General features: G+C 36.6%; 2 protein-coding genes, 1 long non-coding RNA gene and 1 pseudogene across 4 annotated transcripts; all 4 read right to left on the bottom strand.

Annotated features, from left to right (window-relative positions):
• Positions 1–261: 261 nt before the first annotated feature.
• Positions 262–2,978, bottom strand: LOC147514321 (uncharacterized; annotated as a pseudogene).
• Positions 2,979–8,588: 5,610 nt separating this feature from the next.
• LOC147514320 (uncharacterized) lies at positions 8,589–10,151 on the bottom strand. 2 transcript variants are annotated; one of them, XR_015213178.1, is made up of 4 exons: positions 9,909–10,151; positions 9,765–9,821; positions 9,551–9,635; positions 8,589–8,822 (listed from the first exon to the last, which is right to left on the bottom strand). It is a non-coding gene; the product is annotated as an uncharacterized LOC147514320 (long non-coding RNA). The 2 variants fall into 2 exon arrangements; XR_015213179.1 differs by lacking the exon at positions 9,551–9,635.
• Positions 10,152–20,798: 10,647 nt separating this feature from the next.
• LOC147514319 (uncharacterized) lies at positions 20,799–21,851 on the bottom strand. Its single transcript, XM_086592543.1, has one exon. The coding sequence runs from the start codon at positions 21,849–21,851 to the stop codon at positions 20,799–20,801; it is 1,053 nt and encodes a 350-aa protein (XP_086448669.1).
• Positions 21,852–21,962: 111 nt separating this feature from the next.
• On the bottom strand, positions 21,963–23,921 carry LOC147514318 (uncharacterized). The gene is made up of 2 exons (XM_086592542.1): positions 22,930–23,921; positions 21,963–22,872 (listed from the first exon to the last, which is right to left on the bottom strand). Exons 1-2 carry the CDS (start codon positions 23,919–23,921, stop codon positions 21,963–21,965), a joined length of 1,902 nt encoding a protein of 633 aa, XP_086448668.1.
• Positions 23,922–24,583: the final 662 nt, after the last annotated feature.

Genomic DNA, 24,583 nt, shown 5'->3' with positions numbered 1-24,583 from the left:
ACAGTAAGACCTTTTGACCTACTACAAACTCTTTGTGCAAAATTTTCTTATCATGAACACGTTTCATGTTATCTTTATAATCCTTTGCGAGATCATAAGAATCGCTACGGATTTCTTTAAGCTCATTCAATTGCAACTTGCGCTTGACACCCGCCTCATCAAAATTGAAGTTAAGGCTTTTTATAGCCCACATAGCATGGTGCTCCAATTCAACAGGCAAATGACAAGGTTTCCCAAATACAAGTCTAAAGGGAGACATACCTATAGGAGTTTTGAAAGCAGTGGCCTATACGCCCATAAAGCATCAGATAGACACTTCGACCATTCTTTCCTATAAGGATTTACAGTTGTTTCTAAGATCTTTTTGATTTCCCTATTAGAAACTTTTACTTGTCCGCTAGTTTGTGGATGATATAGAGTTGCTACCTTATGTGTAACTCCATACTTCTTTACTAGTGATGCAACAACTCTGTTGCAAAAATGTGTTCCTCCATCACTAATGATGGCCTTGGGAATCCCAAATCGACAGAAAATATACTCTTTTACGAAAAACACAACTGTTTTATGGTCATTGCTACGGCAAGCCATGGCTTCTATCCATTTAGACACGTAGTCCATAGCAACTAGAATATAAATGAAACCGTGGGAAACTGGAAAGGGACCCATGAAATCAATGCCCCATACGTCAAAAATTTCTACCACCATGATTGGATTCAATGGCATCATATTACGCTTCGTGATTCGCCCAAGTTGTTGGCAATGAATACACGCCTTGCAATGCACTTGGGCATCTTTAAAGAGAGTAGGCCAATAAAACCCACATTGTAGAATTTTAGCAGCTGTTTTCATACCACTGAAATGGCCACCACACTCTTTTTCATGGCAGAATGAGAGTACCTCATTATATTCCTACTGGGGAATACAACGACGAATAATCTGATCCGCACAATACTTAAAAAGGTAGGGCTCATCTCAGTAGTATAGCTTAACTTTGGCCAAAAACTTCTTACATTCATTTCTTGACCAGTCATAAGGAATAACATCAGACGCTAAATAATTCACGATGTCAGCATACCATGGTGCATAAAATATATCATACAGATGCTCATCAGGAAAAGAGTCCGATATGGACTTAGAATCACTATCATCGTCGTTTGTAAGTCTAGATAAGTGGTCGGCAACTACGTTTTCGACCCCTCGTTTGTCCTTTATTTCTAATGTGAATTCTTGCAGGAGAAGAATCCATCGGATCAACCTCTGCTTAGCATCCTTCTTTTATGAAGGTACCTAAAGCGGCTGCATGGTCCGTGTAAACTAGAGTCTTAGAACCAACCAAATAAGGACGAAACTTATCTAAAGCATAAATGACAACTAAGAATTCTTTTTCAGCAGTTGTATAATTCCTTTGAGCATCGTTTAGAGTTTTACTAGTATAATAAATAACGGTGGATTTATTATCTAGTTTTTGTCCCAAGACAGTACCAACTGCATAATCACTAGCATCACACATGAGCTCGAAAGGTTTAGACCAATCGGGAGGTTGTATAATAGGTGCAGAAGTTAAGGCGGTTTTCAAAGTTTTAAAAGCCTGTTTACAGTTAAAATTAAAATCAAAGATGGCCTCCTTTAAAAGCAGATTAGTTAAGGGTCTAGCTATTTTCGAAAAATCTTTGATAAAACGCCTATAAAAACCTACATGGCCTAGAAAGGCTCTAATATCACGGACAGTCCATGGTATAGGTAGAGTTGCTATCTTGTCTAGTTTGGCCTTATCAACTTCTATGCCATCACTAGATACAATGTAGTACTATGCCCTTCTTTACCATGAAATGACATTTATCCCAGTTTAAAAGCAGACTCTTCTCTTCACACAGTGTCAAAACCTTAGACAGGTTAGACAGGCATTCAGTGAAAGAGTCTCCATAGATTGAAAAATCATCCATAAACACTTCCATGAAACGCTCTACCATGTCACTAAATATATGAAGCATACACTGCTGGAAGGTACCAGGAGCATTACAAAGGCCAAAAGGCATTCGTTTATAGGCGTATGTTCCAAAAGGACATGTGAAGGTAGTCTTTTCTTGGTCATCAATATCAATAATAATTTGGAAATAGCCAGAGTAGCCATAAAAAAAACAATAAAAAGTATGACTAGCTAGACGTTCAAGCATCTGATCTATAAAAGGTAAAGGAAAATGATCCTTTCATGTCATGGCATTTAAGCGTCTGTAATCAATACAGATCCTCCATTTCATAGGACCATGCGTGATAACATATTCACCCTTGGCATTACGTACCATGGTAATCCCTGATTTATTTGGAACTACATGAATGGGACTGACCCATTCACTATCAGAGATTGGGTATATGATACCCACATCAACTAACCGTAAGACTTCTTCCCTGACAACTTCTTTCATGACAGGGTTTAAACGACGCTGAGGTTCGCAGGAAGTCTTTGTGTTATCCTCTAAATGGATACGATGAGTGCACACATTAGGGTCAATTCCCTTAATGTCGGCTAGGGACCAACCAATCGCAGAACGATGTTCCCTAATCACCCTGATCAACCGTGTCTCTTCCTCCTTAGATAACAGAGAAGATATAATTACCAAATGACTACCATCCGGATCAAATTGAATATACTTTAACTCAGGAGGAAGAGGTTTAAGCACCGGGGTGGGAGGAATATCGATAAATGCTTCTGGAGGGTCCTCATCTTGAGTAATGAATACTTGCTTAGGCAGAAGGTCTTCAAACTCTGTATATGGAGCAACCGAAGGGTTTACGATTTGTGTAGACTCGAAGATGGTGTTGACTTCCTCTATGTAGGAGTCATCGGCAAAATCTGAACTTCCAAAAGAAAGGAATTTATGCATATGGTTTTCTGGAAACGTGTTATTAAAGTAATCTTGAGCTAAGCTCTCGATCATGCTAACCTCTCCATCTATAGACAAATTTGATAACTGTTTCATTAGTTTAAAAACATTTACCTCAACCGAAAGATGGCCAAAAGACAAGGACATCGACCCATCGCGGCAGTTTATAAGCGCGTTGGTAGTCGCCAAGAAGGGACGACCTAAAATGATCGGAACAGAGTCGTTAGCGACTTCTGTATCGAGGATAACAAAATCAGCAGGATAGTAGAAATCCTGGACCTTAACAAGCACATTTTTAACTACACCTTTAGGGTACTTAATTGATCGATCCGCTAATTGCAACCTCATTTTAGTAGGTTGCATCTTTTGTAGACCTATTTGTTTGTATAGATAATACGGGAGTAAGTTAACACTCGCCCCCAGGTCTAGTAAAGTGGTCGTCGTGTGGGAATCTCCTAAGGTGCATTGTATAGTAGGACAACCAGGGTCCTTATACTTAACGATTCCATTGTGTTCCGTTAAAGTTGGAAATTGTTCAGTTAAAAAGGCGTCTTTAGGAATATTTGTCTTACGCCTAGTAGTGCACAACTCTTTAAGAAACTTAGCATGGTGAGGTAATTTTTTTTATCACTTCAAGAAAAGGAAGGTTTATCGTTAGATTTTTGAAAACTTCTCTAATCTCATCGAAATTCGTATCCTTAGTTAACATTACTAATCTCTGGGGAAACGGTGGTTTTTCTCTATATTTAGCGTAATAATCAACAGGATGTTTAACCTTGGCTTTTTGTTTCTTAGGTTGTGGTTTAACTGGTACCTCTACAGGGGTAGGATCTTTAGTTTCTGTTTCGGTATCTAGTATAATATCTAGTGTAGGGACTATTGGTGGGGTAACTATAGACATAGTTACTTTCTTATCCACTACTCTACATGAACGGAGAGTGGTGATGGAATTTATCTCCCCTACGTTTGCATTTTCGTTACTAGTATTACCGTTTACCTCAAAGGCTGTGTTTGGTGTTTTCGGATTAGGTATCGCTTGTCCTGGAAACACACCTTTGGGTTGCACTTTCTCTTGTGCTAAATGTTGTAAGGAAAGTTGGATGGCTTGTAAAATTTGTTGTTGAGATTGCATAAAGGTATCAAAACGATCCAGTTGTGGAGTAGTATTTGCTACTGGTTGTGTGATAGGAACTATGCCACGTTGATTATTAATGGGTGGATTTTGGTAGTTATTATTTATCGGAACGATACCTCTATTAGTATTATAATTATTATTGTTATAATTATTATAATTACCCTGACCTTGTGCTTGACCTTGTCGTGGTTGCGCTTGGTTGTTATAATTATTATAATTACCCTGACCTTGTCCTTGTCGTGGTGGAGCTTGGTTGTAATTGTTTGTTTGCCTAACATTTGGGTTAAACAACTTTGGAGGTTGTTGATTATTTCGCCAACCAAAGTTGGGGTTTTGTCGCCAAGCTGCGTTAGGTTCGCTATTAATGGAACAAACGTTATCTTGTTGTGATAGGAGATGACGTAATAGAAATTTTTTCTAATAGGAGATGACGTGGAATTTTAATCAGAAGTACTATAATTTCTTTTTTCTAATAGATGAAGAATTTCCGTTTTAATAGGAGAATGATTCCTGTTTTATTTAGAAGTGGCTAAAATAAAATCAATAGGAGAGGAATTCCCGTTTTAATAGGAGATGATGGTGTTGAATTTTAATAGAGCTTGAAAAATGCCCCATGTGGGAGCTTTAATATTAAGACTAGAAAGTAGACCCGTGCATATGCATCGGCTATTTTAAAATTTTGCTTAACAATCATAACTATACATATATAAATTTTATAACAAATCGTGATTCCTGTTTTTGTCGCTAACCTGTTTTAATTTCCTAACAAATTTGTTTAATTAAGTTTTAAAAACCCGTTTTTTAATTGGGAGAGAGATCCCGTTTTAATTTAAAAGTGTAATTCCCGTTTCTAATAGGAGAATGATTCATGTTTTAATTAGAAGTGTTAGATTTTTCTTTTTTTATAGGGGAGGAATTTCTATTATAATAGGAGAAAGATTCCCATTTTAATTAGAAGTGCTAAAATTTCTCTTTTCAATAGGAAGAATTCCTGTTTTAATAGGAATTGATGACGTGAAATTTTAAGAGAGCTAGAAAAATACCCCTTGTGGGAGCTTTAATATTAAGATATAGATTTGTTTGGTCGATGGTACATGTTAGAATCTTTAGTTCGTAATTTTGTATTAAATATACAGTTAACTTTAACTTCTGAACCTAATATCCGATCTTAAGGGCAGAGTGTAGATAACTAGATATACACTTTCAACTAGGCTGCACATAGGATCCACTAGACTTTTACGTACACTCGCAATTCTACATTACCGTATGGTGTTAGATTTATTAGGGTATGCCCGTGCCTATGGCCCACGAGACCTCGACACGCCTGCGGCGCTATTCTGAAAAATGAACAATCATGTTCATATATGTTTTGGGTATAAACATTTATTGTTCATATATGTTTTGGGTACGAACAATCAATGTTCATGTGTTTTGGGTATGAACATTTATTGTTCATATATGTTTTGGGTATGAACAATCAATGTTCATATTTGTTTTGGGTTCATGTTTTTTTTGGGTATGAACATGGATTGTTCATACCTAAAGAAGGTATGAACAATCAATGTTCATATCTGTTTTGGGTGTGAACATTTATAGTTCATATCTGTTTTGTTCATACCTATTGCTCATAACCATTAAGTATGTGGTACGCATATCAATCTTTGTCTATCCATTGGTTGCCTAGGTGTGTTTAACAGAACTTTGTCATATCTCATTTCTTAATTTTCAATTCCATTGTTTTAAAATGTGTCCACCTGCTACAAAACATAAACGTCCACCAAACTTTGCAGTTATGTGCAGGAGCTTTTGATTATCTCTTCTTAATCCCAAGCAAAGAAAATATTATTTTGTGAGTATCCTATATATGTTTGGGAGCTAGAGTGTGTATGGGTATCTAATTACCCGAAACCGAATCGGAATTAGAACTGTTTATAGCGGTTATGGGTTTAAAAATGTTAATAGCGGAATTAAAACTGAACCGGAATTAATTAATACACTGTATATGTTAAAATTTAGTGTGTAATATATATTTATATAGATCGTATGTATGTATGGTATAATGTACTCTTGTTCGATTTAAAATGGAAATTAATACATGCGTACGCACAATTTATGAGTTGTACTTAAAGTTTTTCTAAAAAATTCAAAGATTATCGAATTTATGACCATTATAAGTGTTATTGTCGCACTAAAAACTAACTTTTATATCTGTTACGTAATTAAAAACGTAATTTTAGTAATAATAATATATAACCCAAAAAAAAAACCGAAACCAACTTAATTAATGGGTATAGTTTCGGGTTTTCTTAAAAATAAAATAAAATAACCAACCCTGATAGGAACCATTAAAAATAGAATGCAACTCGAAACCAGTAAAAACCGACCCATGAACACCCCTATTTGGTACCATGATCAACTGATCTTTGTTTAGCCTTAGGGTGCCCAGGTGTGTCTACCGCAAATTTGTCCTATCTCATTTTATTATATTTTTTATTTAAAAATGTGACCTCGTGTTATCAAAGAAAAACGTCCACCAATCTTTGAAGTTATGCTCGTGCCTACGGCCCACGAGACCTCGACGCGCCTGTGGCGCTACCCCGAAAAATGAACAATCAATGTTCATATATGTTTTGGGTATGAACATTTATTATTCATATATGTTTTGGGTATGAACAATCAATGTTCATGTCTGTTTTGGGTTCATGCTTTTTTGGGTGTGAACATTTATTGTTCATATATGTTCTGTTCATACCTATTGTTCATAGCCTCTAAAGTACGGACGCACCTCCTATTAGGTTGTGTCCGCGTCTGACGCGGACGCGGACACGGATGCAACATGGACGCCCGTCAACATGGTCAGGATGTGGTCAACATGGTCAGGACGCGGGTCAAGACACAGTCAGGACGCGGATTTTGACCTAAAAAAATAAAAAATAAATCAAAATAATATTAAAAAACTTATTTTTTTCATTTTTTCCTTTGTTAAGACTTATAACATGTTTTTAAAGTTTGATTAGGAAATATTAAACTTAATTTTGTAGCTATTTATCTTTAATAGTTTTGCAGCATGGACGCCCGTCGGACGTGGTAAGGACGTGGTCATTTTTTCTTTAGAATTACTGATTTTGGGTTTCCCGAAATTTCAATCAGTAGGTACAAGTTCTAGGATATGCCTGTGCCTACAGCCCACAAGACCTCGACACACCTGCGGCGCTACCTCGAAAAATGAACAATCAATGTTTATATATGTTTTGGGTATGAACATTTATTGTTCATATATGTTTTGGGTATGAACAATCAATGTTCATGTCTGTTTTGGGTATGAACATTTATTGTTCATATATGTTTTGGGTATGAACAATCAATGTTCATATTTGTTTTGGGTTCATGTTTTTTTTGGGTATGAACAATCAATGTTCATATCTGTTTTGGGTGTGAACATTTATTGTTCATATCTGTTTTGTTCATACCTATTGTTCATAGGTAATGTTCATAATTTGGGGTATGAACAGTTATTGTTCATATATGTTTTGGGTTCATGTTTTTATAGTCACAATCAATGTTCATAGCTGATGTTCTGCATGGGTAGGTATGAACAATCAATGTTCATACCTATTGTGGGTATGGATGAAAATAGAACCTGTCAAGTCTCACAGTTCAAACCAAAAACCAACTTCATTCTAGGCCTTTTTCACCATAAAAATAATAATAATAATAAAAGATTCTAGTGCCTCTTCAAAGGAAACTAAGGCATGTGTGAATATGAATACTAAGGAAGCTTTTCATCACGACAGCAGCAATCCGCTGAAAATTTCGCAGACAGGGTAAATTGCACCATACAAAGTGACTTCTAACATCCAGCAACCAAAACCAGGCGGGACATTGGGATCATCATCATGAGAAATTCAAAATGTGGCTATAAAGAGATTGTAGCATTCGCATGAAATTTTAGTCTCAAGCACATTGACAACAATAATTGAAACCGGAACCGGAGAACACACTATTCCCAAATCGAGAGTGAAGAATGCAATTAATAACCTCTTCAACAACCCAACCAAGCCATCCATGCATGAACCTCTAGCTGGTGGACATTAATCACTTATCTTGAGTTGTGGATACACTACTAAAAAAAGGGCTTTTTATGACAGCTTTTAGTTGTCATGAAATACATATCATAACACTTTCTGATTGAAAAACTAGCCGTCATTACTGGGGGTGTCATAAAAAGTCAACCAAAACCGTCATTAAAATTATGACAGTTCATAGAAAGATGTCTTAAAAGTTCCTCCCATTATGACATATATTAGTCTTTAAAGCGTCATTGTAGGTAAATTTTACTATGACACCTCATATGTAACCGTCATAAATTATAGTTGCAACCGTCAAGAAATGACCATTGACTCTTCGTGGGGAAGTCATTTTATAGAACAAAAACGTCAACAAATAGTTTACCCTATGATAGTTCTTCTAAAACCGTCATTTTTTTTTTTTTTTTTTTTTTTTTTAAAAAAAAATATATATATATTATTATTATATTTTTCCCGCCAAATATACTGCATAATAACAACACATTTAAAAAAACAAATTGCTCCATAAAATGCACATGTACACCATCACTCCTATTATAGAATATAGTATTCATTCTATCATTGTACTTACATTTTCCTCCAAAAGAAAAATACAATACAAAAAATATACATTACATTGAACTTACAACTAGCTAGAAAGAAAATCTTGTTAGAAAATTCCCAAGTAGATGTCCACCTCCATTCTTCAAGGCAACAAACAAATGCCACATACGTTGCCTGTTTCATTTAACAACAGAGTTTAGATAGACTTCAATCTTAAATTGAAACTTAATATTCAGAACTTAGATGAAAGCTGGTAAGCACTAGGCATGCATTCTACTAATAAAGACTACTTATCTCGACAAAACGAAAAATAAAATAACAATTAGGAAATCCTTTGGTCATGTATCCATATGTGTAGCGCCCCGATTTTTCGGACAATTGAATATTCAGATAAAAGAACTCGATCCAAATATTCAACCATCTAATAAACCAAGACGTGAGCGGTTTTGACTCCCATGAGTCCAACTAGAACTAAAAAATAAAACACCCCTTTGAACATTGCGTTCAAAGAAATTTTGACAGAGTTTCCTTTGTATTTCCAACATTTCATAAATTTACAACCTGTCCTAACCTGAAAATCAAATAATATACTTCCATTTCATATATTAAAACCTCATCCTTAAACCCAACTACTAAAAGATATTGATTCGTGGCACCGACTACTTAACCATCTCGACAAATGCCAGTTAAATCAAGTAGTTGCAGCGCCCCGAAACCAATCTCTTACTCTAGATCGGTCTTTCACACTTAGAACGCTCATCAACGTCATAATTCCTACCTAATGGATGCATTCTAATATGGATTCATTCTTAAAGACAATAAATAAATAATAAATTATTACAACATGCTCTTAGAAGGAATAAAGTTGAAATTAAAATAAATTGGTAAATGAACCGTTGTACCACTCAGAGTGTGCTTCATTCACGTTAAATTGTTCTTAACTTGCATGTACGCCTTTTCTTGTGTTATGGGAGCACCTGTTTATCCCTGTGAAGATACTCCAACGCTTAACGTTGGATACGTATGTGGGAACTACAGCCTTTTTACTCATGATTAGAGTAACAGATCTATAAATTAACAGACAGTGAAGTGTAAAATACCAAAAATGTCATTTACCGTAAAAATGTTTTTGACAGTCTTGAAAACATCTTCAATAGGCTTTCCAACATCAATCTAATTAAAAAAAATAATAATAATAATGAGATTTTGCATTACGAAGCTGCAGAGTTGGTCAAGAAGGAAGCTTGAACAAGAATTTACCACATGAACCTTCTCCCTAGACCTATAGTGCTCGATCACAGGAAGACTGGATTCCACAAAAACATTAAACCGTTTCCTTATTGTCTCAATGTTATCATCAACCCTTCCCTTCAATCCTCAAAAAGAGAAGACTTTCAATAATACAATTTTTAATAGAGAAAGATCAGTAGAAAAAACAGCTTGGAAACAGGTGACAATTAAAATAGATAAAGAGTTTAACAAAGAGCTTCATTTCAAAACCCGGTTCCCGCTTGGAAGTCGCTTCTCCATCTCTTCTTACGAGCAGTCAAAAAAAGAGTACAAATTCGCACGATAATTCGGCCTGCGTGAGATAATTCAAGGAAGGAAACTAAGAGTTACAAAGAAATTAGTTGGATAAAAGACTTTACACTAACAATATCTAACAAATTAAGCACAACATCTTTTTTTAGGTAATTTCATTGTAAATTTGGAACATTGCATTTTGGAAACGAGGATGTGTGCTTAGTGATAATGATAATTCAAGATAAATTGTTCCTTGATTGCAAGTTCCATTTTCATTTTCATTCTCTTGTCATTTTTCATTTATATTTGATCATGTGGACCTACTAGAGAAGCAATAATCTTACAACATTCTCAAATGCAGACGGTTCTCTTCATTACGGGGAATCCATCAATAAGGAATTTGTCATTATCACTTTCCTGCATTGCCGGTTGGAGAAGCTTCACGGTGACCTCTGAAGGGACAATTTTTCCTTCCTTTATCATGTTCTCGTATCATGGTAATGCTGTGGCAAGGAAAGACACTTAGAATCCCCAGTTTAAGAAAAGGATGGTGTATTAGGAAAACTGTAATTTAATTCGTCAAAGCCGGGGAGTGGCTGCCCTATAACGGATCCATAAGGATGGTTCCCAACAAACACAGAAGCATATACACACAAAGACAAAGCATTGTAGACAAGTGTAAAATAAAAATCAAAAATAAAATTAAAGATAAAAACTTTTTAAGAAACATGTCATCATGTTTTTGCAAAATCATTGAGTGATAGGAAGTACTAATTGAAAAGTTACATGATAAGTTGTCAACGGCCAAGTGCAAACCACTTCCATCGGGCCGTCTTGAACGAAATACCGTGAATTCATCGGGGACTACATATTTTTCCGAGAATGTAACATGATTTTATTATAAATTCCCGTGAAAACATGAAACAAAGATTAAGTGATCTTAGCATCGGATCTTCCTTTTTGTGATCATTGTTGTTAACGCGACTCAATCAATTTTAACGCAAGTAACACGGATACTTCATATTCTGAAAAAATCCGTGTCCGACACCTGTGCATACAACGGACACTCATATCGAAGACACGGACAAGCTGTGCATACTACTTCAAACTAGGGTTTTTTCTATATTCCAAATGACTAAGAAATTAATCTATTAACAGATTTACGACTCGATGATATGTCACTTTCATAGTTATTGATTTGTAAGGAAACATTTTGTAAGGTTTTGAGCCCAATAATTAGTTGTGTAACTAAAGAATAGTAATAGTTTTCGTTTTAATTAGCTGTGTGTCCCCTTGTCCTATTTGTATAGGTCCCGTGTTGGACAGATGACACTCCAAATCTGTGTAGGACACCGACACACGTGTCCATGTCAATGTGACTTAGGTTTTAGCATATAAATGTTGAGCCCATCAGTGGTGATGGCACCAATTCGTAGACACCTAATTTTTATGCTATTGGGCGATGGTGGCATTAGAGGTTTGATGAATTACACCGCTTAGTCCAATAAGAGCATTATCCATAGTGAGTCTTCTCTATCTAGCATATCCATCTAAATTTGGCATTTAGCCAACATCATCAAAGGATATATCATAGTTTTCCACTTTAAAAATAACTTTCTGTACTAACAATAGCATAGGTGACTTGAGCATAGACTCTTACCCATTCGCGGAACCTGATTTGATATCTTCTCGAAGAAGATCACACGGCGAGATGAGTGAAACCAAAGTGCTCGACAACATTTGTACATTGGGTGCCCTTTCCACTACGGGACCGCTGTCCAATCAATACCGAAGTCCGAACCAAGATCAATTAACTCGGACACATCTTGAAACCAAGTAAAATATAAGTCCGAAGAGGTAATACCAACAAACAAGCCTATAAAACCTATAGCACACTGGTCACGAGATAGTACAGAGAAGACAACGAGCAAGGGGAGAAAGGGATTGGAAGCTTCTCGGATATAAAACAATCAAGTAGTGTGCACTTAATATAGAACATCATAGTCAATTTCACCAATACATCTATGGCATTTTAATTTCATCAACTGCACAAATGCATCAAATATATGACTACCAAGGAGGTACAAAGATGCAAACGGGGAAGTACCAAAAAAAGACTATGGCACCAATTTCGAAATGCCACTAACTAAACAAACTTTAAGGGGGATAAACATATCAGTATATCACAAGAATTGCATACTTAAGTAAGAAACGAAAGAAATACTTCTCCAGAAAGTGTCCTCTATGGACGTCCTCCATATAGCAAGGGATATGGACTTAGGTGTTTGAGAAATTTAAGATGTTCCTTTTGATCATTCTTGGTTAGATGGGACTTGTTTGTACAGCTTAGGAAATATGGGTGGGACATTGTACTTTTGTTCTTCTAGGTCTGTTTTCATTAAAACATCCCTCGGAAACTATGGCATGGTTCAGAAGAGTTTTACAAACAAACCAACAGAAAATAGCATCAGCAATAAGCATCCAGTTGAGTACCCAAAAAGAATCACTAAAGCAATCCAGAATCCAGATACGTGTTAAACAAGATTGCAGCCAAAACAGGTTATGTATAGATAATACCTTTAAAAAAATTCCAAACACCCTATTTAATGAAATTTTAAATCAAAACAACATTCTAAAACCTTTATAGAATGCTTAACAGATAACAAAAAAACAAAAGTAAAATCTTACTTGCTAATAAGAAATCACTTCCTTGGCAAAATCAACGTACTCCACTCCAAGTTCGACTCTAAGAGAACACTGCTACGATTCTGAAATTCAAGATGAGTTAAAAGATGCAGACATTTAAATTTATATATAATTGAGATACTATGCTAGGGTTTCCAAAGCAAATCCCTATGAATCAGAGTGAAGGGGAATATTTACCTCTTTCGCGCGTTAACCAATCTCCAATCCCAATTTGACAACTTACGATAATAAACTGTTAGGGTTTAGGAGAATCCGGGAATTAGATTAGAAAGCGCGCGTTGTATATTTGTTGAGCGGGGAAATTCTTTCTCCATATTGATTTTATTACCTTCGGTATTAGATAGGGAATCACAGTTTTGGTTATTTGGGATGTTTGGTTATTGAGTTACCAGAACAAAAGAGTTTGGTTATTAAGAATTGGGTATACTCATAGTTCGGAATTTCGGAATTCTCGGAATTTCGGAATTTTCGGAATTCAGACAAATCCAAATTCCAAAATTCATTAAATTTCGACCCCTATCACATTTGAAATTTCGGATATTTCGACTCTTTATTTGGAATTCCGTTTTTTGAAAACCTGAAATTCCGGGCAGAATTCCGAAGTTTCGTTCGGAATCACGAACTATGGGTATACTATTACTGACCCAAGACTTAACCCGATTATTCATATTTACAGTTCACTCGACCAGTCGGTTACAATGGTTTCGGTTTTAATTGTTTCCAAATGGTTAGACAATTAATTAAACACCGGTTAGTGCCAGAAGGAAAAAGTTAGACAATTTTTTACTTGACGTTTGTGAGAATGAACTCATAAATTAGACACCAAACTTGACACATTAATAAAAAACGTCAAAGATATTTATGACGGCTAGCGTATAACAGTCAACATTAACATCATGCGTCATAAAATGAACGATAAGTATACAATTGTTAGTCACTAACTTGACACATTGATAAAAAACATCACATATATTTATGACGCATGACCTATAACCGTCAACATTTGACATCAAGCGTCATAAAATTAATGGTGAGTTAGAAATAATGACGGGTTATACGGAAGTCGTCAAGGTAGAAAAAAAATAGCCGTCATAGAAAGCCCTTTTTTTAGTAGTGGTAGTTTTGATTATTTTTGTTGATGGAGACTTGAAATGATTTTGGACTGAAGTAATGGAATCATTGGCCTGTGAAAATTTCAGAAGTGTAAATAAGGAGGCAAGAATATGATGGTTCAAGGAAGCAAACCAGTAGCTAAGCATGTATCCATCCACAAAAACAATGACGTACCTCGAGAAGATGGACGAGAAGATGTCATCTCACGATCTAAAGCAGAAAGTGTTAGTTTTCACCCTAGACCAGTCATGGCAGTAGACATATTCCATGGGCAAAAATGTATGTGTTGCCTGATTGGATCAAACTCCATGCCTTGGCACGATTGCGCCCACTTTAGATCATTTACTGCAACTGCAAAAGAAGCATATTTGTCACCCTTTCCGTACCAGTCATTATGAACTAGGGAAAAAAAAATAGAAAAAGAGAATAGAGAGAATTTTGCAATGGCTTCAGCAACAAAACAAATAACACTAAGTGCAATACCATTATGCCACATGTAAGTATAAAAGTCATCATGAAAAGATAGTCTATCAGTTTAAAGCACTAAGGAGATTAACACACTCCTCAACCCGCCCATCCAGCAATATGAATATGACATCGAGCAAATTGACAAATAGCCAATAGCTCCTATATTGAATTTTTTTTATTAATTCTTTAAAATACCAAATGTGAATTAGCTTAAAATTTAAGAAAAAGAAATTCATTTTCAGCCTAAACAATATTTTCACTCTTACCATTATTAGTAGCTGCAAATAAATGTGTTGTATGGAAAACTACAAAACCCAAAATAAATAAGCAGATTTATGATGTACACAATATTTAAAAAATAATAATAATTAGGAAAAGAAAGTACTTAATTACACACTGAACCGAAAAAAGCAAGACTTCAGGGTATACAAAGTATAAAGCAAGACAACGGTAGAATAAAACGCTCGAGACTACTAAAAAAATGACTTGTGATGACGGCTTTTAGCCGTCATGAAACAGGTTTAATGACATTTTTTCGTTTAAAAAACAACCGTCATTATAGAGCCCGTCATAAAAGTTAACAAAAAACGTCATAAATTTGATGACGGATCTAGAGAAGCTGACATCAAAGCTCGAATTTAATATGACAAAAATTCATTTATAAACATCATAACTGGATCTTTTTGCATGACATGTTTTACTTAACCGTCATAGTTTATTAAAAAAAAGGTCAAGAACTAAACCTTCATTTATGACTGTTTTTATTTAAGCGTCACCCTAAGAAACAAAAGCGTCAAGAAATTAACACTAAAAACTGTCAAGAATTGGTATGTAGCACGACAATTCTTTGGAAGCCGTCATAACTTTTTTTTTTGTTTTTTTTTTCCTGTAAATCTGAAAATAAATTCCTATAAACCAATACATTCAGACACCTGACAACTGAAGTCCATTATGGAAACAATAATCATACTTTTATTACCAACATAAATCATTCCAAACACTTATTCATATTACATGATTTATTCACGGATAAAAAAAATAAAATAACTCAAGCACTTGATTCAAAATCAAGTATCATAATCCAACAACAATGCAATTTATATAACCCATCCAACAAATTGCTAATCAACCGATCCATCTCATACAAACTTAATTGATCTACCATGTTATCTTACTTATAACCTAAAAAACAATATAAAGAAGAATGTGTTAGTTTGTTTAATAAGTAAACTAAAAATATAATCATATAACGACTTCTACAAGAGAAGATTAGCAAGGATTGTTGCACAGACCTCTTTCAACCGTGTGGGCAGCTAATTTGCACCACTAGTGAAAAGGTCCTTGACAAGTGGGGGCAGAATCCCTACTTCTAATAACACCTTTGCACTGGCATCAGAAGATGATATATGATTCAAAGCCTTCAGCGCAGCTTCTCTTGACTGCAGGTTGCCACTTCTCATGACGTTCACCAGTGAAGAACCCACCCTTCTAGCAACAACAACCTTTACATCATTACTAAGAACCAGCTCACCAAGATATGCACCCATTGCTAACTTGGTTTCAAGTAGACCTGCACCAAATTTCAACCGCTAAGACTGGTATAAAAACTTTATGATATATACCAATATAAAAAAATTATGTCATATTAACAAACTAAATTGACATTCAGGATGCTACTGGTGTACCTAAATCATTCAGGCAAAAAAAAAAAAAAAAAAAAAAAAGAGTCAACAAGATAAACAAACACAACAAAGTTAAGTCAAGGCCAAGCCACATCTAAACAAGCCATTGACATAAATGTTGAAACAATGTAACTTTTTGATGTTTTATACCCAAGTGTTGAAAAAAAATCGAGAGTGGGATATCGATTAATCGAGAGAAGGAAAAAAATGAAGGAAGCAGTGAAACGAGATACTTTGATAAACAGATAATAACAAAGTGATTACTACATAGCTATGACAAATGCAACCGAAATACTACAAACAACCCAGATACAAGGAAAAAAAAGATATATATGTATTCAAGTAATGCTTATTTACTTGGACATGCTGCCATTTTGGTTCAACTCTATTTCCTTCACCCAATGCTAGTGTTTTGATCCCACTACAAAATCACTTTGCAAAACTAGTTAAAAATTATGTTCGTGACAATAATAGCTTACTTGTTCTTTACAAAATAATAATATGGGTGAGACTTGGAAGTTTTCCAGAGAATCCAAGCCACGCACTAGCCATCAGTATCGTGTCTTCTTAGATAGTTAAACTACCAAAATCACTTTCAACTCAGTATCCTAGTAAACGATGAAGTGCTTTGTCAGAGCAAAACATAAAAAGAGTTTCAGAGTTGTGATGCACGGAGGTGCACAATTGAGGAATCTCCATATTGGACAACAATAGAATCTGCTTTAGGGCATTTGAAGACTAGGACGCCTCACTCTTCTATATACCTTAACTTTTCTCATTAATTAGAAACCACTCAGGAATTCAAACACCATTCACTTTCTTATCTAAATTTCAAGCAACTGATATCCAAATTTTATGCATTATTAAGATAAAGGAACGAATAACCAATAATAATTAAAAAACGGAAATCACCGCTTAATGAAAAAAAATCAAAATAAGACTTACTTGAGCATCTCTGCAAAACTCATAGCTTCATAAATTCCAGGTATTGCATTTGTTAACCAGGTATTCCAGGTATTACACTTGCGTGCAATACGTATGCCATCAATTGAACCATCATATTTGATGAAACATAAAACAATAGCGAAAAAATTATATATATATAAAAAAAAACAAGAAAATTAAAAAAATGATTTTTTCAGATGAAATAAGAAGAATAGAGAACTTCGGTTCGTATTACCAAACACATGGGTTCATATTAAACATAAAGGTGTGCACAAGAAAAAAAATAAACAATTAGAAGCAAAATATGAGCATTCACCTGATCAATGTGTTGACTTTCTTTGTCTGAATGTCATACATCTTCTTGACTGCAGCCTTGATCTTCTTCTTGTCAGCACGAATATCAACAATGAATACCAGTGTGTTATTGTCCTCGATCTTCTTCATTGCAGATGCGAGGGAAGAGTCTTATCTATCTCTCTACATTTAGTTGTGATCCTTAGGCTTAGACTTTACTCATTAAGTTTGTGTGTCAGGGAAGGATATCAGGCAGAAAGACTAAGCTTAGGTGCGTAAAGCTCGTAGCATCTGAGAATAGTGCTTACTTTCCTGAAAGCTTAGTAAGGAGATTCACCCTTTGCCATGTATGGCAATTGATTTCTCTTTTGATCTTAGTTACCACCCCGTGGGTCCTTCAAAGCAGGCTATCTTCGACAAATCCGATGATCCCATATCACACAAGGTGCGAAGCCTTGTTTTGTAACATTGGGGTGTAGCGGATTGACTATTGGGATAACTTTCACGGCTAAGACGATTAAAGGGTTACTACAAGTGTTGTGATGAGATCTGTATTTCAGCTTGGTTGATCAAAGAGTCAGAGTCTCTTCTGTCTTAACAAAGAAAGATTTGCCAATCCTCTTAGGAATCGATCTAGACTAGCTGCCATAATGAGCTCAAGAGATAGTCCTGGAATGCGAACCCATGCTGCAACTTTGGTGATAACATCCTCTGCCGGCTTGAAGTTAGGCCGCCACTTCCTTAGTCGTGAGCGGATACTTCAAAATCTGATAGTGGTCGAGCTTGTTCCTCGGGGTTGCAGTGATGCGAGGGTACTTGGGGTCTCTCGCCTTTTTCAAAGTCTTTGGACGATGAAAGGTAACCTAGGTACAGATCTTCTTGGCTTTCTTCTTTAGAGTTGACGCACCTGATTTCACTACCTTGGCAGCCTTCAAGGCATGCGCCTTTGGGTCAGCCTTCTTTGTGGTAGAAACTGCGACTTTCACTGTGCGGCGTTGATGGAGGATGGAGAAGGGTTGGTCATTGGAGAAGAAAGGTTTTGGGTTTTTCTGTCTCGTAAGTTTTAATTTTCTCAAACGAATCAATCTACTGAAAATACCCTTTTAGGATTTGTTTAATGCGTGGAAATAATAATGTAACATTAGATGCTAATAGAATCTAACGGTATGGATTTGGAGTGAGATTGGAGTCTAAATAAGTGGAGTCTACCTAACAGCTACCATACCCTAATTGAATGCCATTTTTATTTGTTAAGTTGTTGACGATTTAAGTGAAAGCGAAAATGGTCCAACCCAGCTAGTGCCCAAAAAATTGTGAGAAAGTTCACGGTTTATTCTATTGCTAATTTGACTATTTTAGAAACACCATCATATTTTCTTGACGCTTGTGTCATATACGACATAATATTGTAACAGCCGTCATAAAATTATTATATTTTCTTGACGCTTGTGTCATACACGACATAATATTGCAACAACCGTCATAAAATTATTATATTTTCTTAACGATTGTCTCATACACGACATAATGTTGCAACAACCGTCATAAATTTATTATATTTTCTTGACGCTTGTGTCATACACGATATAATGTTGCAATAGTCGTCATAAATTTATTATATTTTCTTGACGCTTGTGTCATACACGACATAATGTTGCAATAGCTGTCATAAATTTATTATATTTTCTTAACGCTTGTGTCATATACGACATAATATTGCAATAGCCGTCATAAAAATATTACTAAAACACCTATCTTGACGGCTTTTAACAAAGTCGTCAAGATAGATAAAAAACAAGCGTCATAATATGTCATTTTTTTAGTAATGGCTAGACAATATTAATAGCGAAAGTTCAATTCAATTCTTACCTGAGCGCCAGATGACAGTAGAAGAGAGGGAGGAATGTTATCCGTGGGGGTGCTGAACAATTACGAAAGATAAAATAAATAAATAATAGGCGTAATTGCAATGTAACAAACAATGTTGCACAGATAGTAAGCCATGAGGTGACTAAATTAACACCTAGAAGCCATGAGGTGGCTAAAGAATCAGCCTATCTTGTGGGGGAATAGAAATATGTCTTTATTGACGGGTACATTGGGCGTTTGCCCTTATCCACATTTGGTCGGTTGGATTGCTTTAATACATAAGAAGGAAAAAAGAATTAATAATAAAGTGAGTGCAAATAGATCAACTTGTTGAATAAGTAAATGTAAACAACCATGAAAATAAAATAAAACAAATAATAAGGAAAATAAATTAGTTATGCACTGACCTGACAAATGCTTAAAGCAAGACTTCAGGGTATACAACATTTGTAGTAAGCTTTTCAGCGTTTGGAGGTAGAAGAATACTTATGCGGGTTGCAGAAGTGCACCTGGATAATGCCACATATAACTGGCCATGGCTGAAAACTTCAGTTCGAAGATCGATTCACACAAACTTCACGGATTGTCCTTGTGATTTATTTATAGTCATGGAATAAGCCAAACGGATAGGAAATTGTCTTCTTGTCATATTGAAAGGAAAATCTGAAGAGGAAGGTGACAAAGAGATCCTTGGAATAAATAAACGGTTACCTGATTTTTCACCTGTAAGAATTGTGGCCCAGATAACGTGTGGTTGACATTGCAACACCATCAAGCGAGTCCCGTTGCATAACCCATCTCTAGGGCAATATTGCGCATCAACATTATTGGACAACCCTCTTTTAGCTTGAGTCGAAATGGTGGCAGACCCGTGGGATCAAGTGAGTTTAAGTACTCATTTGGATACTGATTAATATTTCTTGGATTAATTGCATCTGCCTCATCCAACTTGTCAGCAGCCAGAAAAGTCCTAGTTTCTCCTGGGAACATGCGTAAAGCTGCTGCATTAATGGCATTGACATCATCATTCCTCGCAGAAAGAATTGTCCGTTTAGTTAAATAGTCAGGGGTGACAGTGGAAGTTTCATCCAAATGAGGATAAGTAGCAGAAATCAGGTCCTAAAGATTTACACAATGATGGATCGTTGAGGGTAGCTCAATAACCGCTTCAGGATCATTTCCAACCTGATGACATAAAATGTGAAATAGAATATAATGAGAATTCTAATAGGAATATTATATATTATGACATAAATTTTTGTACCTTTGTTAAGAACTCTGCAAATAGTAAATTCTCATAAGTGCCACGCTCTAATCTCATGTTTTGTACTAGGGTGAGAACATTGGCGTGATTCCAAAGAAAAGAGCATTGCAAGGAAGCACGAACAATTTGCTCTCGGGCCCCTCTGGGTATAACTGGTAGGCATTGATGGAAGTCACCACCAAGAACCACAGTAATCCCCCCGAATGGGTTGTCATTGTCTCGAATATCACGAAGTGTGCGATCAACAGCTTCCAAACAGAACTTGTTTTGCATCGGGACCTCATCTCATATGATTAGGTTAGCTTGTCTGAATAATTCAGCTTGGGGTGAACGCTTACTGAACCCACATACAGAGTTATCCATAATATCTAATGGGATGCAAAAGGTCGAGTGAGCAGTCCGACCACCTGCCAATAGCAAAGAAGCTATTCCGGATGAAGCTACCATAATAGCAATGTGTCCTTGAGTACGACACGTAGCAGCAATGGTGTTGTAAACAAAAGTTTTTCCTGTGTCAGCTACTCCATTCAAGAAAAATAGTCGTCCACTGTTATGAGCTACTGAATCTGTCACTTCACTATATGCAAACTGTTGCTCAGCATTTAAGTGGATGGCATTGGCGTGTGCCTCTTCATTGTGTGGATCAAATTGTCTTTGCTCCCATATAAGTCTGTTCCCAACAGCCAAGCTCCAATTTCTAATTGGGAGCGGCATTGTAGGAAAATGAGCAAGAGTTCTACCACCTGACTCGTAGAGAATATCATTTAGGAGAAATAAGCCATAATCTTGTACCTGGGCATCTGTAATATGAGGAATGAAGAACATGGTTTGAAGCTTGTGTGGGAGGTCATCACAAATGCTTTTGCAAAATTCATTCCATAAGGCTTCGGGTTGCACTGGATTACACTCCGTGAGAATAATACAGAAAAGTCGACGAAGTTGATACCCAGTTTGCATGATTGCAGCCTCTTGTAAACATTGCACCCATTCTCTGTCGTCTTCAAGAAGTCCACGCATAATACACGCTTCTTTGAAAGTAGGAAGCGGAGGACCATTTCCAATTCTCTTTAGATCATCAAAGGATTGCGGACCTTTTACAACAGTTAGAAGTAACCGCAAATAAAACCGTTCACCAGAGTTAGGACTTGCAAAGTACATTCTAGCAATAGCAGGTGCTTGAGTCCTTTTTGTCCATCTATGCCACCTTTTACTCCAAACATAATGTTCTGGAAATTCTTGATATGTAAGTCCTCGTGCATCAGGATCTGAAGCACACCGCTCGAAAAATGCAGTTAGAGTTGACTTTTGTTGTTGAGCCCTTAAGAGAATAGCATCCATTGATTTATTAGGATTGCAAACTACTCGGTGCATTCCAGGGAGATGAAGTGCTAATCTCACAACAGACGGCTTCTCTTGGTGAAGAGAAAACCCGAACAACCTCTAAACCGCTTAAGGTGGCCCGATATATCGTGCATCCAAATATTGTTGTATCTCATCCAAGTCATTGAACACCACTGTTGTCCTGTCGTGTCCTTTGAATATGTACTTGTGAATGTATTTGACACAACATATCCCGACACAAACTTCGACATTAATATGGCAATCGAACATCTTAGAAAGATAAGGATTGTATGGAACAACATCCCTATTATCAACTTCATGCCCTCTAACATGATATTTCTTGCCAGTGTCACGACGACGGTAGATAGGATATCCAGTCTTATCCATGGTCGTAACATTTTCGAAAGCACGGGGATACTGATTTTTGCAACGCCTATTTACTATACATGGACAACTTGGATTTTTTAAGCCACATGGCCCATGAACCATACATTTGATAACAGTGCGGAACAATTCAGGTTCAGTATCTAGATCAGGAAATTCAGCACAAACAATGTGGTCAACCTGAGCAGGCACACGAATTTTGTCTTGATGTCGAAGATATATAAGGGCGTGCATATGTGGTAGACCACGTTTCTGAAATTTGATTGTGTAAACATGTGCAACAGCAATACCAAGCACACCCTTGTCTCTGATCTCTCTCATTAAGGCTTTTCTCTTTAGTTCAAACACACGGGCTACCACTTCCAGTCGATCAGTAGCAGTTTCGTTCTTTTGCAAGGCCTTTATAACTTCATCCCAATGCGGGTTCGCAGTCATGGTGAGGAATATATCTTTATAGTTGTTGAACCGAGTTATAGCCATTGAGTCCTGGAATATCTCAAACATATGCCTTGGACTGCCGACGTATGATGCTGGTAGAACTACCCGCCTTCCAACTTGATCTGGATCTAAGGTTTTTGCTGGGACATCAGTGAGATTTTGATATAATTCAGCACGAAGTACATCTTGCCTAAATCTGTAGTACCGTAATCTGTTTTGTTCAGTGGCAGCCCATGCATCAACTAAGAATTACTGAAACAATTTTTTCCCTTGCAGAATAGAAGAATATTCGTTGGGGCGCTGAAACAGCAAGTAAGAATAGAAGTCCATCTGTGTGAGGCGGTCAGCAGTGGTGGTTGAAGTTAAGGGGTCGGAACGTCTTAGATCTGGTGACCACCCAAGCTCTCCACGAGGAAACATTAACACATAGTGCAAAGGTAAGTAAGCTGGATGACATTCACTAATATGAACAAATTCATTTCCTCCCTTAAGATAAATCATAATGTCTCGCATACTGTCCCACTCACTGCCATCTCCAGGTAAAATAATAGCAATCTCATCAGCTGATGGCAAGTTGTAGCGGCGTCTATCAGTGGTTGCACTGTAATGTAAATAAGCATGGATGTTGAGATTTTCATCATTCCCAACAGAAGCCGATCTAAGAACCTCGTATGCATGGAGGAAAGTGTCAGAGGAACGATTATATTGGAGCATAGTTTCGTGCAAGATCCTAAGAACATCTACATCCAGATTAGGATTCCGAAGCTGTCGAATATCCAATGCTGCACTTGGATCATAAATATAGAGTTGAGAGTACGTTGCCTGTCTACCTGGATCAGGAATAAGAGCTCCTGTTCGGTGCCGTAGTTTTCCATGTATAGTGAAAGGTCGTGGACATCGACCAACAAAGACACGTTCATCAGCACCTAGACTTGTAAATGCAAACGCCTGATTGTATTGTCTTCTGTACTTTCGAAAAGACTTTGATTTGCGATCATCTCCCTCATACAAAGCTTTAAGGGCAGCAGGTAACGTCTGCAATGGAGGAATTTTTATTTTCCATTGTAAACAGCAAGTCCCAAACCGAGGATTTGCTAGCGACGATCTACTCAACCGTTCGGCTTTCCAATGAAATGCATGGCAGAAAGGACAATGAACATTCATTTCCCCTAAAAAGTGATGTCCTTGTTCAATTGGACGGTTAAGAACATTAGAAGGAAGTACATCATCTTCATCGTCTGTCATGTCATCATTTCCATCATATTGTTGCTGTCTACATAATAGCGAACATGTCAAATATAGTAGTTGTTGTCTACATAACCTATATTAACGTGTCAACAAATTAGACGAAGGTGCAAACAATGATCAATGTTTCGATAAGAACAGGCATATACCTTGCATTTTGGTGATGCGATGTTGAAGCACCATTTGATGTTGTTGGTTGTGGTATCACATGAAGTAATGATGAGGTTGAAGACTCAGGGGGGCATACGCTGTAGAGAATACATGTAAGAGTTAACTGTAAAAGTCAGATCATACAAGTAACAAATAATTGCCTATTTAAATACCTTGCATTTTGATGAGCCATTGCAGAATCGGTCTGAGCACATGATGGGAGGACATCTGTAAATAGCCTGACAGGATTAAGATGTCTCATGACTCATTGAAGAGATTGAGAGGAAGTGAGTAGCTCAAATCCAGGAATAGGTGTAATAGGGCTATGGTGAGTTGGGCATCTCACAGCTTGAGGCAGAGTACGTGGATTTGGAGGAAGGATATTTTGTGAGGACCCAGGCAGCCGCTGCAAACTGGGTAAGACTGGTGTGGTAGATTGTGCAAACAAACAATGTGAGTCATTGTTTTGTTTAAGGTGTTTTTCTCGTTCCCTTCTAACATGCTGTGCCATC

The sequence above is a fragment of the Coptis chinensis genome, chromosome 2 (assembly GCF_015680905.1).
Source record: "Coptis chinensis isolate HL-2020 chromosome 2, ASM1568090v1, whole genome shotgun sequence".
Taxonomy (NCBI): Eukaryota; Viridiplantae; Streptophyta; class Magnoliopsida; order Ranunculales; family Ranunculaceae; genus Coptis; species Coptis chinensis.
Note: the sequence above shows the minus strand (reverse complement) of the source record. Positions and strands in the feature narration are given on the sequence as shown.

Bases quoted from the DNA above. Each gene is read 5' to 3' on its own strand.
- LOC147514319 (XM_086592543.1), bottom strand. From the start codon at position 21,851: ATGGATGCTATTCTCTTAAGGGCTCAACAACAAAAGTCAACTCTAACT.
- LOC147514318 (XM_086592542.1), bottom strand. From the start codon at position 23,921: ATGACAGACGATGAAGATGATGTACTTCCTTCTAATGTTCTTAACCGT. The intron at 22,873-22,929 runs GTAATTCTTAGT...ACGGTACTACAG, and splicing joins CAAGGGAAAAAATTGTTTCA to ATTTAGGCAAGATGTACTTC.